The 19,009-nt window shown below is 36.5% G+C and overlaps 1 protein-coding gene across 5 annotated transcripts in view; it reads right to left on the bottom strand.

The window, feature by feature from the left end:
- Nucleotides 1–19,009, bottom strand: part of si:ch211-51h4.2 (uncharacterized) — a 111,522-nt gene that overhangs the window by 38,957 nt on the left and 53,556 nt on the right. For all 5 annotated transcript variants that reach the window (XR_009427455.1, XR_009427454.1, XM_059538287.1 and 2 more), the window contains exons 12-13: nt 15,168–15,308; nt 10,508–10,550 (exon numbers count right to left, since the gene is read on the bottom strand). Coding sequence is in view for 3 of the 5 variants with exons in the window: in XM_059538287.1 (XP_059394270.1) it covers nt 10,508–10,550; nt 15,168–15,308 (184 nt within the window). In the remaining 2 variants the exon portion in view is untranslated. The remainder of the gene's footprint in view (nt 1–10,507; nt 10,551–15,167; nt 15,309–19,009) is intronic.

Below are 19,009 nucleotides of genomic sequence, written 5' to 3'. Positions count from 1 at the left end.
ATTAAGAGTCTCAACTACAGCTAATGCTGTTTGATGTTGCTCAGCAAAATCATCTGCTTCAATGGTTGCCTCTGAATTAAGGAGCTTCTGTTCCAGGATATGAATTTAAAGTGGTCACAGCAAACCTTTTAAATGTATATTCCCCCAAGATTGCATGCCGCAGAACCCCATAGCAGGGTGCACTGTCAACGCAAGCAAGAAAAAGCAGGATTATATAGAATTGATAATATAGGTGATATACCCCTGGGATTTATTAGTCTATCTCATTTGATTAGACATTGCTGTATAAGCCAGCTATTCAATTAAGAAACAAAGATGCAGCACTGTAAAAAACAATTTCATCATTATAAGCAATGTTTTCTCTAAAGCAGTACATAACAATGCACTTCTATGGGGCCCCATGCAGAGGAGTCCGTCTGCATCCATGGTATTTTTTTTATTTATTTTTATTAATTATACAACTGAAGATAAGAGAAAGGTTTGTAAATATGCAGCGCTGATTAATTTGCTAAAAATAAAGCATACTTGAACACTATGGAGATTTCAATTACATAGTGGCATACACAGAAGCCAACAGAGGAAATGTGTTATTATTTTTTCTCTTGCTCTGTGATCTCTACAAAATTTACCTCACTGTCTGAAAAAATGCTTTGATTTTTTGGGGGGAAATCAACACAGAAAACTGCACATAAAGTATATAAATAACTTATTTAAATATTCCATTACAACTGTATTCATGCGCCAGAATTAATTTGATGTATTGATAAAAATGTATTTATTATTAATGATCGAATAAACATTAATAAAAAAAGAATTCCTTTTAAAAATCCAAAATTACTTTGAAATATAAAGTAATAAAATATTAAATTAATAAATTAATACAATTATTATTACACACACACACACACACATATATATATATATATATATATATGAAGAGTTCAGATGCAAAAGCCTCTAAGTGGGATCTGAAATTTTCTTCTAGAATGATCATTTTTATCAAGCTTTTATATGTAAGTTCAGTAATTTCACTTAAATGGCAATGCAAATTATGTATTAATTGTCATTTAAGTGAAATTACTGAACTTAAATATATGAGCTTGATCAAAATGATCATTCTAGAAGAAAATTTCAGATGGCACTTAGAGGCTTTTGCATCTGAACTCTTCATATATATATATATATATATATATAATTATACACATTTAACTTTATTCAATGTGTTTGTGGTAGTGTATAAAGCATGCCTCATCTTTGTTTTCATCCTGATAAATCTGACACAATACATTATTTTTTTTAACTGTTCATGGTGCTGAAGTTGAGCAAATTTAATAATATTACTCTGCCTGCGAAACTGACTGCTGTGAGAGGTTATTTCATATACATAAATCTGGAAGATAAAAGCTTTAAAATAATTTCATTACATATTTGAAGATCCATGCCCAAATATAAAGAACCCGTTTTTGTTTTTGTGAAGAATATGTTCCAGGGGTAAATTCAGTCTTGTCAGCTTATACTGACCAGGTCTGACAACTTCCTTTACGAACATGTTCATCTGGCTGCCCTGTCAGCTGTTTTCTAAAAGGATGAAAAACGTGTTACAGCTCCCTCGCTTTCCTAATGCTATCATGTTTTGTTTTCTGTCAGTTTCTCCTCCACCTGTCGTGCCATACCCGTGCTGCCATAATTTTATTTCCTGATGCCTTCAGCTGTAGGGATTCATTGGCTCACCAGTCTCATCTGCATAATCCTTGCCCATACCGTGCAGCTCGAGAAAGACGAGCTTCTCAAATTACATCAATCTCAAAGCTGGCCGGCACTGGTCAATAACATTACCTGTTATGAGTCTGTGTGCTAACCAGTATGTAAATGAGCACATCAAAGCTTGTCCAACACGTCCGGTCCACAAAAAAAGGGTTACAGGGAGGCTGACCTGCTGTCTCGTCTATGCAGTTCCTCCTAACATCCCATGAGAAGGATCTAATATATTCCTTATGATGAATGCTGCTGAAGCAAATAGTGCTGAGTCAACCACCTGCTTCAAAAGACCGGTGCTCTGCAGATTCTTATTTGAATGAGGAACAAAAGTTCACGGGAAAGTACTTCAAAAGTTTCCTTTTCAGTTTTCCTAAGGTTGAAGATTTGAAAGCCGTTTACACTTTAAATATAAAGATGGACGAAGCTGATTGAGAAGAGAGAATTTCATTAAGCCTGGAAAATGTATTCTAGGAAATTGTGAAAGATGAAGAAAATGGGTGATTTTTGTTATAGCAAAAAATTCTGATGTATATTATGGCATGAATACCAAAATATGGGAGTGTTTTCAAAGCAGAAAATACAGACTGCACAGTCGATCACATGAAATGTCCAAGTGTTTCACCTTAGCATCTGCAATGGATCTTTGCTGTAACCAGTTTTATAACCCAAAACCTATAGAAAACATAATAAATAATGGACAGATAATTGTGAAAATAGATTTTCCTAGTGCACCGCTCCTTTTTTTCCCAATTGCACTAAGAACAGCCTCATCTTTGGTCTCAACTCTAATATGATTTATTTTCTACCCATGGTACTGGATTTAGACCATTTTTTCTGGGAAGAAACTCTTTTTTTCCTACTCTGGTCGATATCAGCATCGACTCATTCCCCCTCTTATAATGTGCATCCTCCCAAAATGTTCACCTTTTCTCCACTGTACAGTGGCGCCCGAGCTCTTTACCTTATCTCAAACCGAATCTGACTCGAAAGCAAAGGTGTTGCCGTATTGATATCTGGCCCCTCTCACATATTTCATCTCCACCAATGTCTATTCATATTTCCTCTGCCTGTCACCTTAAACCCAATAATAAAGCAGGCAGGTCAGGTCTCACATATCCATCCACTTCAACTGACATCTCCCACTCGTCTACCCCTGGACTCTGGCATTCAACGTTACCTCTGAATAATAAATGGATCTCAGCTGTTTTAACCAGTGCTCAAATGGTTCTGACAAATATTGACCCAGAGTAATACATAGAGAATTCCTAATACATCCTGATTGGCAGATTCATGCCTTCCATCACAGTCAAGCCTCCAACGGCTGAATTACACCATCAGACAGAACGCTTGAAGAGGAAAAAATAACTCATGTCAGGTTATATATATTATCTCGAGCTTTGAAATATGGAAAGATAAGATCAATGTTTTAAGCTAATATTATGCTCAGTGATATGTAATGAATGTTACACAGTCTCTGCAAACAGCACATGAATGCTCTCTACTGGATCTATTCAAAGATGTTGAACTACACTATACGGCTTATTGGATTTTCCACTGTTGACTTTTTGTTAGTCAGATAGAGGTAGCAATTAGAGCTTTGGATGAATAAACTGCTTGCTTCCTTCAGCACAAATGGAAGAATTCACTTGTTTCTGAACACCTGTTTTCATTGAAAGTGAAGGAACTTGTGATGATTGTTATTGACTTATGCAAAGGCTCTTCTGGCAACCCAGCGCTCTTAAGCCAATATATAATGCAGAACAAAATAAAACAATTTAACAAAGCACTTAGAACTGTATTCAATTCAAAATCAATTGTTCAATTGTGCAATAGCACCATAAAGATTAAAAAAAGGCAACTGTATCTAAAATTGCTCACTATTTCATATACTGTATAATGTCCAATAAGAGATGTTTTCAGAGTGAATATCTTAATTCTTTACATAGTCTTTTATACCCATAATGCACTCTGATAACACTACATTTAAAAGTATTTAAAAGGGTCAGTTCAAATTTTTTTGTCCCACTTTATTTTAAGTGGTTAAGGATTAGGGATGTAGAATATGAATAGCCAATATGTGTATAACCGGCATGCTAATAAGCAGCTAGTTAATAGTGAGAATTGGTCACTATACTAAAGTGTTACTTTATTTTTATTTTTATAAATGAATTATATTGATGAATATTATTGACAATTTATAGTGTCAGTTTAACTGACCCCAAACTTTTGAACATTACTGTACAATTACTACAAAGTAAAGTTGTTATTATAGTATATCTCTGATTAAGGATATTTATGTCAGCATCCAAATAGTTCCAGTAATTATGTTCACTCCACCCCTATTTAGTGCACAATGCACATTCAGTATATTGGGATCAGTCAATGAGTGAACAATTTTGGATGCAGCAATTACAACTTCATTGTTGGTTAAACAAATCTCTCCGGTCCATTTCTATACAACGGACAGATGAATTAGCCTAATTCATGACCTGATGGAACGGCGTGTTCATTAAAACGACTGTGCAGGATAATTGTGTCGTTCCGTACCAGCGTTCGTGCTCTTGAATGTTGTTTTGGCCATGGAGACAACGTGCAACTGTCATCAGTTCTGACTCATTTCATCGTTCAAGTATACATAATATGTAACACGATAGTGAGAAAAATAATCTGAATATCTGTGCTGCATTTTAAGTAACCACCTACACGACCACCTCCTCAATGAATGTGCTGCCATCGGCTGCTCTGATAAAAAATTTATCCAACCTAACAGCCATCACTAAATATTTGAGAAATTTTTTCACTGAATAAAGAGCACTGAACTGTCATATAAATGACAGTTTATATTTTGTTTATATATATATCAACTATTATGCATGTATTATGTCTGTTAGCTTTTGACCATATTTTGATGTTTTAATTTCACAAACGTTATTTAAAACATTAAAGTAGACACTTTATTCACATTAAAAATGCTTTCTATGAATATAAAATTACTTTTGTTGATTGAATTTAAGGTGAATGCCAAAATAGTACATCATGCAATCATATATATATCTATCTATATATATATATATATATATATATATATATATATATATATATATATAGATAGATATATATATATAAATAGATATAGATATAGATAGATGTATGTATGTTAGGCTTCAAAATCAAAACAAATCCATCAGAGAGATGGCAGTAACATTAGAAGTGGCCAAATCAGTTTGGTACATTCTAAGAGAAAAAAAGAATGCACTGGTGAGCTCAGCAACATAAAAATGCCTGGATGTCCATGGAGGACAACAGTGGTGGATGATTGGAGGATCCTCTCCATAAAGAAACCTTTCACAACATCCAGCCAAGAGAAGAACACTCTCCAGGAGGCAGACGTGTCACTGTCAAAATCTACAATCAAGAGAAGACTTCACGAGAGAAAATACAGAGGGTTCACCACAAGGTGCAAATGAAGCCAGATTAGACTTTGCCTAAACACATCTAAAATAGCCAGACCAGTTCTGGAAAAGCGTTCTCTGGACAGATGAAATTAAGGTCAACCTGTACCAGAATGAGGGGAAGTAAAAAGTATGGAGAAGGCTTGGATCCAAAGCATACAACATCAAATGTGATACATGGTGGAGCAGTGTGTCGTGAGCATCCATGGCTTCCAGTGGCACTAGTTTACTGGTGTTTAGTAACAATGTAACTGTAAAATGTAATTGTAAAATGGTTGTAATATATATATATATATATATGTTTTGCTGTCATATGCTTTCAGTGACAGTGCTGGGCTCCTGTTGGTGGCTTGCAGGTAAGCATCTGTTGCTAGTTGAGGAAGTGGAGAAACACCTGTCAATCATGTCACTAACTACTAAGTACAGTGAGTGACTCCCTGCGGTAGGGCAGTTTTGTAGCAGCACACACACAAACACTCCGTGGTGTATAATAAATACACCGCATGAGAGGGATTAGAGGCAGGCTAATTATAGACTCTGTATAGCGCACTGACGCTCCTCTGGTACAGTAGGCCCGTCGCAGGAGGGGAAGCCCACACTGGGTGTGTCAATCACTTGTCTGGATTGCTCACTGCTTCAAAACCTCCTCGCTTTACCTGTCTGGGTGACAAGTAAGCTGTTGTACAGAGATCACAATCATTTTTACATTCCTGGCGGCTGCTTTCTTATAAAAAATGCTTGTTGTGTTGGTAATGATTACTTCAGCAGATTTAATATAAATTAAGTGTCATCTGAGACTGTAGATACTGAAATGCCATGCATTTGGCATCAGCAGTATTTATGAACAACTGATAAGTCTCAGTACTCTCAAGGGTGAAATTAATGTACAAACTAGTGCTGCAACAACGCGTCACACTGTTTACATCTCGCGTAATGGCATACTGGGAATGAAGCAAGTTGCATTCTATCATAAAAACAGAGATTACTGTTATCAAAAGTATGGGAATACTTCAAACAGAGGCCAAATAAAATGGTCATTTGTTCCCTTTGAAAAACCGATATGGTGTACCACGGCAGCACAACTGTAATGCACGAGCACCTCCTGGCGCTCTCCGGTGTTACGGTTTAACTGGTTACCGTGTGATCTGGTGACCAACTTCCTGGTTCAGGTCTCTGCTGCAGATGTGATGGAACGACCGCAGCAGATTCGGCGATTCTAAAAGCACAAACTGATGTGATATTATTAAGTGTCTAATAAATGCAGACTTGCTCATTGCATGATTCTGATATTCTTGTAAAGATTACAAGTTATTGGTATGATCACCCGTAGCGGCTGAAGTAAGGATAAAATAAAAAATAAAGTAAGTCTGTGTTGGCGCAGGTTTCGAACACGTGTTAGGGGCCGTTCCCATATCACGCCTGAAAACGCGTGGAAAACGCTAGTCGCGCCGCTTTCTCCTTTCCAAAGCGGTCGGGCAGTTGCGCCCCTGGGATGTCTGCCGTTGCAAAGCAACCATGACGTGCTCTCTCCATGAAGACGCGGAAATTTCAGCAAAGGATAAATGGATTTGCAGCACTAAAAATCGCTTGCAGTAGCTCTACTACTAAATTTATTTCAAAATGGCAATCCATATACAGCTATGATCAGCAGATCCTTCATCTTAGCTGAGCTTTCACCGTTGTTATGGGAAAGGATGAAAGTGATTGGTTAGTTCTTGTCACATGACCCGCGGTGCGCTTGCGGCGTTCTGAAAAGTTGAGATGTTTTTAACTCGATGTGGTGCGGACGTGCCTGTTTCGCGTGCGCGTCGCAACCGCGTCGCTTCCATTATGAGCGTGCATACCGCGTGCATACATTGGAAATAACGAACTTGAGCGCGCAAAAGACGCGATATGTGAACGGCCCCTTAAAAGACAGCGTGCCGCAGGACAACAGTCACAGACCACCGAGCTACCCAGAATCAGCTCCAGATCTCTGGAAACCATGCTAAACCATAGCAGAACCCTGACTACATTTTATGGTTTGTGATGCTAAAGAACATTTCATGACATCTCAGACAACTGTAAATTTGTGGCTACTGTGGTTTAATTATAAGCGCTATCGTAAACTCATATTTACCATAGTAAAATAATTTTCTTTGCCTCTTTATTATTGTATACTGTAAAAACGTCAACCACATTGGTTGAAAATTAATAAAAGTTGAAATATTATATTAGAAGTTGTACTTATATTTTTTTGTAAAGTTAACCTAAAGGATTCATTAGCTAATCAAAAAAGAACATTAGATTAATTATTTATTGTAATAAAAATAATCGTTAGAGTAGTCGACTAATCGGAAAAAATAATCGTTAGATTAGTCGACAGAAAAAATAATCGTTAGTTGCAGCTCTAGTACAAACATGATTTTGTTTAAAAATAAAATGCATATAATAAAACTAGACAAATCTGTTTCACTTTTTTTTTAAATTTGAAATTTTCACTTGTCATCAGGTTTTGTGAAATCACTAAACAAAATGCCCAAAATTTTAGAAAAAACAGGGCTCATTCACGCAAATGACATAGTCTGAATTATCAAAGACCTGATCTGAGAGAATTGACTCAAAATCCAGCTGTGTGGAATGAGTTCTGATTGAAAAATACATAGTGATAATCTACAGTAGGGCTGGACGAGTCAAAAGTTCAAAGACTTGTCAAATTGTGCTGAAAAGGGCAAATAGGAAAAGTAAGGGTAAACACTGGCAGTGTTCTTATAAGATGAGAGGAATTTGACGCCAAAGTTTCTTCTCAAAAGCTAAGCTAAACACAAGTTCTTGCCACAAATGTTAGCTCTTAAATGTCAAGCCTCATATAAAACTGTAAGATACTGTGATGCACGAGTAGCACCGAAACTGCATACTTAACCTTTAAAGCATATTTTCACTGCAGTTAACCATTGTTAAATTAAACATGTGATGTATTTCACTGTCAATTTTTTTTTAAAAGGCGGCAAAACTAGTTGAAAGGTATTCATGCTAATATAAACAGAAGGTGCTTTGGGGGTGATATCCAGCACATGAACAGCCAGCCACTATATCTTGTACATTTTCATAACAAGCAGAGCTGAAGTCTTTCCTCACAAAGCCTTCTTGTAATACAGCACATCTCTGTGAGGCGAAGCATGAAGGTTGCACCCTGTGCAATGCAAATGTCACAGGGAAAGCGGGGACGTCAGAGCTTGAAAACGTCCTCAAACGAGCGTGTGTTCTGCCTACCCAAACGTGACAGCATAAAAAGAGCAATGTTTACTAACTAGGGTGATGAACCCCCTGTTGGGCCCCCTCCCCTCCTCAAACGGTAGGAGCTGATGACAAACACATTTCTCAACCCGCTTTGTTTATTTCATTTTTTACCTACTGTTTTGAGAATGAATGATAAGAATGAGGTAATCATTACAGTCATCATACTCCAAATAGGAAAGATTGATTGGAATGCAGCCAGTGAAGCGTATATAGCGCCGTGTAGGGTGGAAATGCAGTAACTCCGCAAACAAACATCCAGCTCACGTACCTGTGAAAAACATCACAGCTGAATGCACTGGCCCAGAGACGCTGAGCTGAACTCTACAGTTGTTATGACGTACATGCACATTACTCACAACACCACACAGGAAGCTTCTGAGAATGTCTTGAGCTCAGGCTGGGAACTTTGTATGCTAACAGATTGGAATGGAAATATTTAGCCTGATTACAAGATTGGTAAGACTCAAGCAAACCAAGAGGAGCGCCAAGATACAAGAGTGCGCTTGAAAATATTTAGTCATGCATTATTCATTATTGTGATTCCTTTCCTGCCTCGAAGCTCATTTCCAGAGTACCGGCCATAGTCACGAGACAAAGAAGAATGATTTTCACACTTGAGTTGCCACAGAATTGCCAAACACTGTTCACACAAAAAGGGTTTCTCCCAAATGGGAAAGGTTGAGTCTTTAAGTCGGTTGCAGTATTTAAAAAAAAAAAGAAATAGTTCGCCCTAAAATTAAAATTCTGCAATTACTCATCCTTATGTTGTTTAGAAACTGCATGCTGTTTTCCCCATTTTCTTCAATGACATACAAATGAATAGATTTTTAAGCTTAAATAGATGTTTAAGAGAGAGAGAGAGAGAGAGAGAGAGAGAGAGAGACAACTAAACATATGTTGTTTTTTGCAGAATTAAAAATGTGATTTTTGTTTTTTTAAATATCTACTTTTTGTTCCACAGACAAAATAAAAGCATTTGGATTGCAAATAATAGGGTGATTTTAAATAGCAATTTGATAGAAAAAACCTAGAAAGAAGAAGTGTGCAGGACTTTAGAACTTCGTAGAATTCCGCCTAATATTCACTGCATTCTGATATTATTTTCAAGACAATTCCATTTATTTTTACATTTATTTTTTAAATTACATTTTAAAGTATTTATTTATCAAGTTATATATTATATTGTGAAAATAATTATTATATTAATAAAACTCATTTTAAAAAATCCATATATGAATTATTAGAAATATTAGTTAAATACAGATGCATCACAGTAAAACTTGTGTATTTGATAATATCACAAACCAAAGAAGTTCCTAATGCAACCTAAAAATAGATTACTACATTTATTTAAGTAAAATAGGACTTTTCTTTTGGTTTCTGGGCTGAAATGTGACACTTCTTGACAGGTTTTATGAAATACGTTTGAACAATAACAGCATTTTAATATTTATGTAAAGCTGGATTATCCAGTTAATATTATATTAAACTGTGTTGGTTTGTTTTTATGTTTTACGCTCCATACATATAGATGTTCAACAAAAAAATGCCTTGGAGCTACTCTGTTTTAAAGTGACAGAATGATCCTGAAGAGGGAGTCCAAAACAAACAGCTTCAACAAATCAGGATGTCAACTGCAGACGCAATAATGATCTGTGGTTCAGACATGGATTCATCACACACACATGTTTTTCAACTCCAAGAGGCCCGTACATGGCTTGAGATGCTCTAATCAGTAGAGCATCTCAAGCCATGTACGAGCCTCTCGGAGTTGAAAAACACTTGACCTTTGAAAGTCAAAAAGCACTTTTTAGTAGTATACATTATACTTTTTAATAGTATACATTATATCAGAAACCGCTTGCACTCCAAGGCTTAAACATAGGAGAAGCATCTTAATATTTACTTATTCTTGGCCTGTCACACATTCAAAGCACTACAGACATTCAAAGGCTCTCTCTGGAGACAATTTGGATTTGAGAAGCATTGGACACTGAGTAAAACTTAATGGCATTTACCTTGGTTAGAGGTATTGTTGCTATCTCCCCTGCCTTTTCGGACCTGCAAAAAAAAATAAAATAAAAAAATAAATAAAAAACATGTATAAGTGACTACATGTGTAGTACAGCTTATTACTCTCAAATGAGAGATAGTTTAACTCTATGACACTAAAATTCAGTTCTTTTATTACTCCAGTCACACTGAAGAACATTCTAGTTAAGCGGTCAAAAGCCTAAAGGCAAGGCCAAAAGGTTGCTGCATGTGGAGCATGAAGTGAATCTGTTACAAGCCTCCGTAAAAACTTTTCTAGGTTTGGTCCACAGGGTAAAATGTACCTCCGATCTTTCAAACAGTCACCCCTCTGGGAATGTGTGGACTGGTTCTCCATTCCATTTTCATTCACTGTTGTGTCTTATAAAGTCCTTGCTTTTGGCTCAGTCCCTGCGTCTTTGAAATTCAAATAAATTTTTTGTCTTTTTTCTTTGTGGCTTTGTAGCTAGAGGGCTGTATTTCAGAGCTACTAATCTGCTTTTGGAGAGATGAAGCCTGCAGTAATACTTGATGTCTGGCCAGTTTCAAATCATCCAGGAGGTTATGTCTGAAAGCTAATCAACGGAGGAGATTTGACCACATACATGGCAAAAAACTGGCAGAACTAACCTTAAATACATTGTTTTGTTCCTAGTTGGCCAGAAAATTATTTGGCAAGTGCTTAGCTTCAGGCCAGCAATGAGAAACTGCACTGACTTTCACTTCATCTCAGTCATGTTTTAACTTCAACCAAAGGGGTGATATAAGTCATCTAACACAGTAACTCACTGCTCTGTCCTTCCATACGTCACAACTAAGGAGGTCTGGAAAAACTGATTGCAAAATTAAAGTAAAATAAAAATTACTACACATTTTTGTTTTGATTTTTAATGATACATAATAAAACTTAAACCTTTACAAACCCCCTTCAAATAAATAAAAAAATCCACCAAATATCAATATCTCTAGATTGTGCGAAGACATTTACCACCATTGAACTTTATGTTTTCTTTTTTATATAAATGTTTATTACATTATAAAATGTTAACAAACCTTTGTAGCCATGAAATACACAAATAAATAAAGAAATACTATTAAAAATTAAAACCAGTGGGGGAAAAAGAAACAAAACAATTGCAATTTTGAACTATTGTGAAAACTATATATATATATATATATATATATATATATATATATATATATATATATATATATATATATATATATATATATATATATATATATATATATATATAAATACAAATAAAATATAATATACATATAATATAAAAACCAAGTTGTGATATCAGCAGACCGAAAAAAAGAAAGAAAAAAAAGTATATTTCATGATTTTAAGGGTAACACTTTATTATAGGGACCAATTCCCACTATTAACTAGTTGCTTATTAGCATGACTATTATTAACATATTGGCTATTTATTAATACTTATAAAGCTCATATTCTGCATGACCATATTCTACATCCCCAATCCTAACCAAAACCTAAACTTAACTACCTTACTATTATGCAGCTAATGAGCAGTTTGAGGCAAGAGTTGTAGTTAATGGTTTCTTAATGGCAAGAATTGGACCTTAAAATAATGTGTCCATTTTAAGAGCAATTCAAAAATTAAGTAATCAATCAATCTGGTATTGAGAAAATTAAATATATGAAAAACTGAAGCATTATGATGTATTTTGCAAACTATTTTTTTTCTATTGAATGGCTACAAATGGAGAAAGCTATGGGTCATGCTATCCAGCTAAACCTCATATATAAATATTCTTTATTTGCGGATTTTATTAATACCCTTTTAATTACCCTACACACCCCATGTTCTTCGACTAAATAAACCGGCGCACAAGCATATAACAACCAGGGTAAAGACAGCAGATCAATATGAACAATGGCATTATCAAATTCAGTCCAAAAATAATAAATAATTACAGAAAATACCTCTGCTTCAGTTGTAAAAAAGCCTTAACGACTGTAGACAAATCAGTCGCACGGCTAACAATATAATTGCCTACGTGGAAGAAATATTGAATAGCTCCACTACAGTGCTTTAAATGAATTGAAAAAGCAAAGCTCTGAGTCAGTGCTTAGAATCCATCAGCTGTATATAATCAATGAATCCAGAGGTTATCAAACGCAAGGCAATGTCAGAAGCAGGCTGACCCTCTAGCTGTGGGGTAATGCCTCTGCCTGCTAAAGTATATTTCATTTTCAATAATGGAGGCCGCCAGATGAGAGGCAGTCAGGCCTTTAAAATATTTAACCCTGGCTTTTGTAAAAGAGACGCATAATGCAGTGGAAATGACATTCTCTGTAACTGTGGTGCAAATGAATTTCTCTTGGCTTTAATTATTTCTTTCCTCCCACTCCCCTGGAGTCCTCCTCTCTGCAGCCAGAGGACTGTGCGCAACGTTTCGTGTCTGACCTCCATTTTTCAAAAATTTCAACAATTCAGCCGGGAGACCGAACGCCCTACATTTCCCACCGAATCCCTTACGTCTGCACACCCAGGTGTGGACCGCATTGTCCCTAGGTCTTGGTGGTGCAGGCGAAAAAACTAGAGAACTGTGTACACATTTAAATAAGCCGACGGAGTCAAATTGCTGTTAGGGGATCACATGAAACGGCTAATTGAATTGAATGGGCAAATGAAAGCCTAAACTGAATGTAAAGCAAATTATGAGATGAAATCTACCACTACAGCGTTTGGAGAGCCTCTAGAGAGTCTCACTACACATGGCGGCCCTGAGGGGAGGTTTTTACTCATTAGCGAGTTGTAGATCTGATGCTGAGAGTGAGAATGACAGTGAGCAAGAGAGAAAGACGGCCACAGTAAAGAAAGACAGATGATGAATGAGGTGCTTATTCTGGGATCAACTCATAAACATGTACTTGAAACTGTAAACAAACAGCAACATATTGATTTATATATAATTGCAAGTTGGATGACATGCATTCACGGATGTGGCTTGTACTACGTGCGTAACAGTGTACTCACACGCAAGCAGTGCTTTACTACCTCGAACACATTTGCAGTGAACCTCAGCAGATTTTATTTTCGAGGTGTTTATGCACCTGATAATGGAGTTAGGCTCATGCAGTTGGTCTTTTAACCTCCAGGGGTCCCTGTTGTTCTGCAGATCCCTCACTCAGAGTCTCATCATTCCCTCTCATAACTACCTCCGACACCTGTCGTCATCAAGAAAACATTCACATATTCAAAAAGCAGGGGTGTGCAGACAGCTAAATTAAATTATTGTCAAAATACTGACATGAAAATCTGTTTCACTGCGAATATAAAGGAAATATTTTGTGTAAAAAAAATTAAATAATAATAATAATCAAGTGGAGGGCATTTAAGAGCAAGCTTTCAATTTTCCCCTTGATGTACTATTTTTTAAATTAGTCCTGATACGGCACCTTTAGATACTGTTTGAATAGTTAGAACAGCATTAGTCTTCACCATTTATTCTTTTAAGAGTACCAACAATGGCTTTAGGAGAGCCTTGGAGTAAAATTGCAGTCTAGTAAAGCTTTACTTAGAAAAAAATTATATGTAAAAAAAAAAAAAATCCACAGATGAGTGAACAGAGTTCACTGAATTCCCTGTCAGAATTACATCAAACGCACACCCAAAACACGCTTTCATTTTATTCCAGAAATCCATTTCCCTAACTCCATCTTTCCGTTAGTTTGGAGCTGGCTGGATTACCTTGACAAACCCTGCTGATATAAACACCGGATGAGAGGGAATGCAAAAAGCAGAACTCTGCGATCTCCAGGTAGCAGAATCCATCCGCAGAGAGCTCGAGGTGGAGGGAGGGGCCTAAAACGAGACCGTTTCTGAGGGAAAAGCTTATTTACAGGGTCCTCACCTGCTTAAGTGCTGCTTAGTCAATCATACAGCATTCGAGTTGTGTACCGGGGTAAAAACGGCTGCATGAGGAAGCATCTTGGGACCGAAGAAACCGCTGACTGACGTGTCTAATCATGCTACACTATCCACAGTCACACAAACAACTCTGAATCATTAGGGCCAGAAATCTATCTGCTTGTATTACACATGACACTGATCCGAACAGAGCTCATTTAAATATTAATACAAGCCTCATACATAAACACGTACTGTAATGTATAAAGTCCTAAAAAAAGAGTCCATTTCCCCCGTCACTGATAGAGCCAAGGAGACAACGATTAAAAGAGCCTGAGTGATGTTCGGATTCAGTCTCACTTGCGTTGTCATTCATTGTGCGACTTGTTTTATTGAGCTGTAATTCTTTGTGACTAGAATCGAACGCACTCTAGTTCGTTATCTGCCATTATGCATTATAATATAGAATGAAGATGTGATTTAAACGCAGATGTATAACAGCAGAATACAACAGTGCACAGAGCAAAACTAAAGTGGCACATCTAACCTCCGAGTTGTTTTTTCACACAAAAAAATAGAACTGGCATTTGTTAGAAAAGACTTTGGCCCATGAAAAACAACACCTGGTAGGCTACACTAAGGCAATCATGACAGCAACCTTCGAGTATCATGTCTCCCGAGGCATCTTTACAATTGTTGTACAAGAACCTCAGTGCATGCTGATATAAATGTATATGTTCGCGTGCATGTATGCACTCACTCCTCTAGGGAGATGTTGGAGTAGATAAATGTGTGTGCTGTATGAGTCGTCTCTGTTTGTCCTGCGCTGCTATTTAAGAGTTTCTCCTCCAGCAGTGACTCCACGGCCATCTGGGGAACAATCTCTAAAACTGCCCAACACCTGCGAGAAAGAGAGAGAGAAAACAAAAGGTAGATTTTCAAATGATTCTTATGGTACAAAACCCAATAAATATATTATACAACATAAATATATGATACAAAGGTATCACTACAGATATAAATACATAAAACACATATAAAATGTATTATTGTTAAATATATATAACAACATAAAATATTAAATGCCACGTGAATAATACATTACATGATACAGTACGTGATGAATAATGAAAAACGTACATTGCTGTTCATGTTCATATACTACAAAAAAATAAATAAATAATAAAAAATAAAAAACATCTACAAAATACATTAATAAAAAAAAATTACCCATCCAAAAAAATACAAATTAAGAATTTTGACTGTTTGGGGTCATTCAAAATCTATCATGATTTCCACAAAAATATTAAGCAGCACAACTGTTTTCCACATTGTTAATAATAAGAAATGTTTATTGAGCAGCAAATTAGCACATTAGAATGAGAATGATTATAGAGATGATATTAGAAGATTCTGAAAGTCATGTGACACTGAAGACTGGAGTAATGATGGTGAAAATTCAGTTTTGCCATAATAAATACAAATCACACACACACACACACACACACACATATACATATATATATATATATATATATATATATATATATATATATATATATATATATATATATATATATAAACACTGTAATATTACTTCACAATATTTTACTGTATTTTTTGCTCACATTTGAAAACATTCAAAGATAATCAAATAAAAGAAAAAAAATGTTTCAATGGAGATATATTCATTTTGCATGTTTTCTTGCCACATATACATATTACATGCTAGTGGGAGAAAACCAATTCCAGACATCATGCAGGAAGACGTCTCTACAGCAGAAAGAACATCTTTCCCTCAAAGCTTTGATAATTAATGCTAAAGTACTTCAACACACTCTTCAGAAAAAGCTCTGTGCTGAAACAGTTTGTGCCTCCAGTGTTTCCACAATCTAACTGAAGGGTTGGGAGGAGCGTGTTCATCTAACCCTGCCAATCATGACGCAGGTGTACACATAAATTAATTGCTCGCACTTGTGAAAATTTATGCAGCATCCCTCCACCCCACCTGTAATACATTTTTAAGCATTCTTGAGCCCTCCATCATAGGCCACAAGCCAAATCTGTCTGTCCTTATTCTACTTAAAGATTATAATAACGTGAATATCTTGACACTTTACATATGCACCAAATCTCACTGCACCCTCCCTTCTTACAACCTGTGAATCTCATGAATACTATTGAAGTTCTGTTCCATCATGTGATGTCCTGCTATTGGCACATTTCCTATGCGGGCCACGTTTGTTGCAGGGGGACCTGGTTTAAATGTGTAATGACTTCGGATTTTGTCGTTATCAGTTTTAGAGGACGGACAGACAAGTATTTCTGAACTCCTGTAGCTCTCCTAATCAAAAGTGTGCCGGACAAAGTGGAAGTTATTATCTCTAGAGATATGAGTGCTTGTGTTTTCAAGCAGACCCCCTTGTACCTGGGTGTTCCACACAAAGCCGATTATGTGCAGGTCTGCGTCTCTCTCACACCGTGAACCTTGCGGTGATATTTCAGCGAGAAAATGGGTCAATGCCAAGCATCAGCAGGCAGCTGTTGCATATTAATGATGAAGCTTGGCTGTGACAGATGAGATTGGCCCACAAGAGTCCTCTCTTATACACACATGCACTCTCATTCTCTTTGACTACTCTGTTACGAAACCTAGTGAGCTGCCTCAATGTCTACTGCCTAGGCAGCAGTCTTATAAAGCGGCATAGGCCTACTAACTGACATGGAAACACATATGCAACTGATTTGGAACGCTCTACATGCTGGGCACATAAATAACAAAGCACATGGGAGATGCGACTCACAATTGATTTGTTTAGGTCAAAGTTCCTTTAAGGCAAGTCAGTTCACTCTAGTCTCAGCCCACAGACCGCTGGACGTCTGATGCATATGGGACACGAAAGTGGAAACACTTCAGGAACGTTGAAGCCATCCTCTGATTGGTTGAATTCTACAGGATTTCTGCGAGACGCGTGTGTCGCGTTCTTTAAAGTTCCACCGGGAAACAAAGATACCGTGGCGCCAAACCCTCTCACGAAAGAAGAAAGCCGTCGTGTTTACAACTGTGACAACGAGTGATTATCAGGATCAACTAAACGCTGGATTTTCAAAAGTATGTGAAATATTTAAAGTTCGCGGCATAGAGTCTTTAAAATATGTCACACCGGTCTATTATTGTGGCGACATTTCCACGCTTAGAAACGTGATGATGAACGAAAAGAACTGTGATTGGTTGTTTAACATGTCGGTCAAACGGCTTCATGGGCGGGCCCGAGACAAAGTTAACTCTGCAGCCCATTGTTAGTGTCACATTATTTATGTATATGTTAAAATATGGTATCTTCTTTAATTAGAAAAGACCGAAAATGTTGGTTCCAATAATATTTTTTAAAGAGCTTTTTTAAATCAAGGACACATCATTCAAAAGGTGACATGATGGTTTTTCTACGTTCATACAAGCAATTATATTTAAAACAACAACGAAAATTTTTGTTCTTTTAAACTTTCTATACATCAAAACTCTCTCTCTCTCTCTCTATATATATATATGTAAACTATATTAAACCACACAAAGTTTACCAATAATAATGTTTCTTGAGCATCAAATCAGCATAGAATGATTTTCTGGAGGATCATGTGACACTGAAGTCTGGAGAAATTGCTGTTAAAAATACAGTTTTGCCATCTAAGGAATTAAATGAAATTTTTTTCCGTTATTTTACATATTACAAAAAACATTTTCCAATTTTACTGTTATTATTTAGTGTTAATCAAATAAATGCAGCCTTTTTTCCACTTAATTATTTATTTCTTTTTTGCACAAAGCAAATAAAAAAATATATTTAATTATGAATTTAGCCTAAATATATCTTAAGAAGCATGTAATGGAACACACTTGACACCCAGGATGCCTTAAAATGCTGTCTACATAGGCACCTCACCAGGATTTTAAAAAAGAGCATACATTCCTTTATCTTGCTTTATATTTTCCTTTTGCTTAGGCTGTATTTATTCTATTTTCCCTTTATTCTAGTCTTTTTTCCTCCTCCAAATCCATTTCTCATTTTATGTATTTCATACTGGCATTCACTTTCTATCATCTGGTTCTCTTTCTGTCTCATTCTCCATTTCAGTTTCCTTCAACTCCACGCCTTCTCTTTCTTTCCCTCTCTGTCCCGCTCTTCTGGGGTCTCAAGAGAATGAACATAAGATCGACTCCGCTGGCTGAATGTACAGAGAGGCTTTTGGAGTCGGTTCAGAGGAGACCTTGCTATGACTGAGAAGAATGATAGCACACAGTATAAAGCCATGGTTGCTGCTACGCTTTCAATCGTGCCAGCTTTACAGGACTATCCGCCTCTGTGCAGAGTTCAAGGATGGGGTCAGGCCATGGATCGATATCACCACACCGTCTGAAATAAACTATACCTTGTGTGTTTCAGTCAAGACCTGTGATGAGTAAAAACAGGTTAATGGAGTTCAAAATGTTAAAATGTAGTATTAAATATCACACATCTTTAATTATGTTAAGCCTTCCTGTTTCTGTTAAGTTAATTGTCTTTGTAAGGAGAGGTTGTAGACTGATTTAGCTTGTAGAAAGCA

This window comes from Carassius carassius, chromosome 44 (assembly GCF_963082965.1).
Source record: "Carassius carassius chromosome 44, fCarCar2.1, whole genome shotgun sequence".
Taxonomy (NCBI): Eukaryota; Metazoa; Chordata; class Actinopteri; order Cypriniformes; family Cyprinidae; genus Carassius; species Carassius carassius.
Note: the sequence above shows the minus strand (reverse complement) of the source record. Positions and strands in the feature narration are given on the sequence as shown.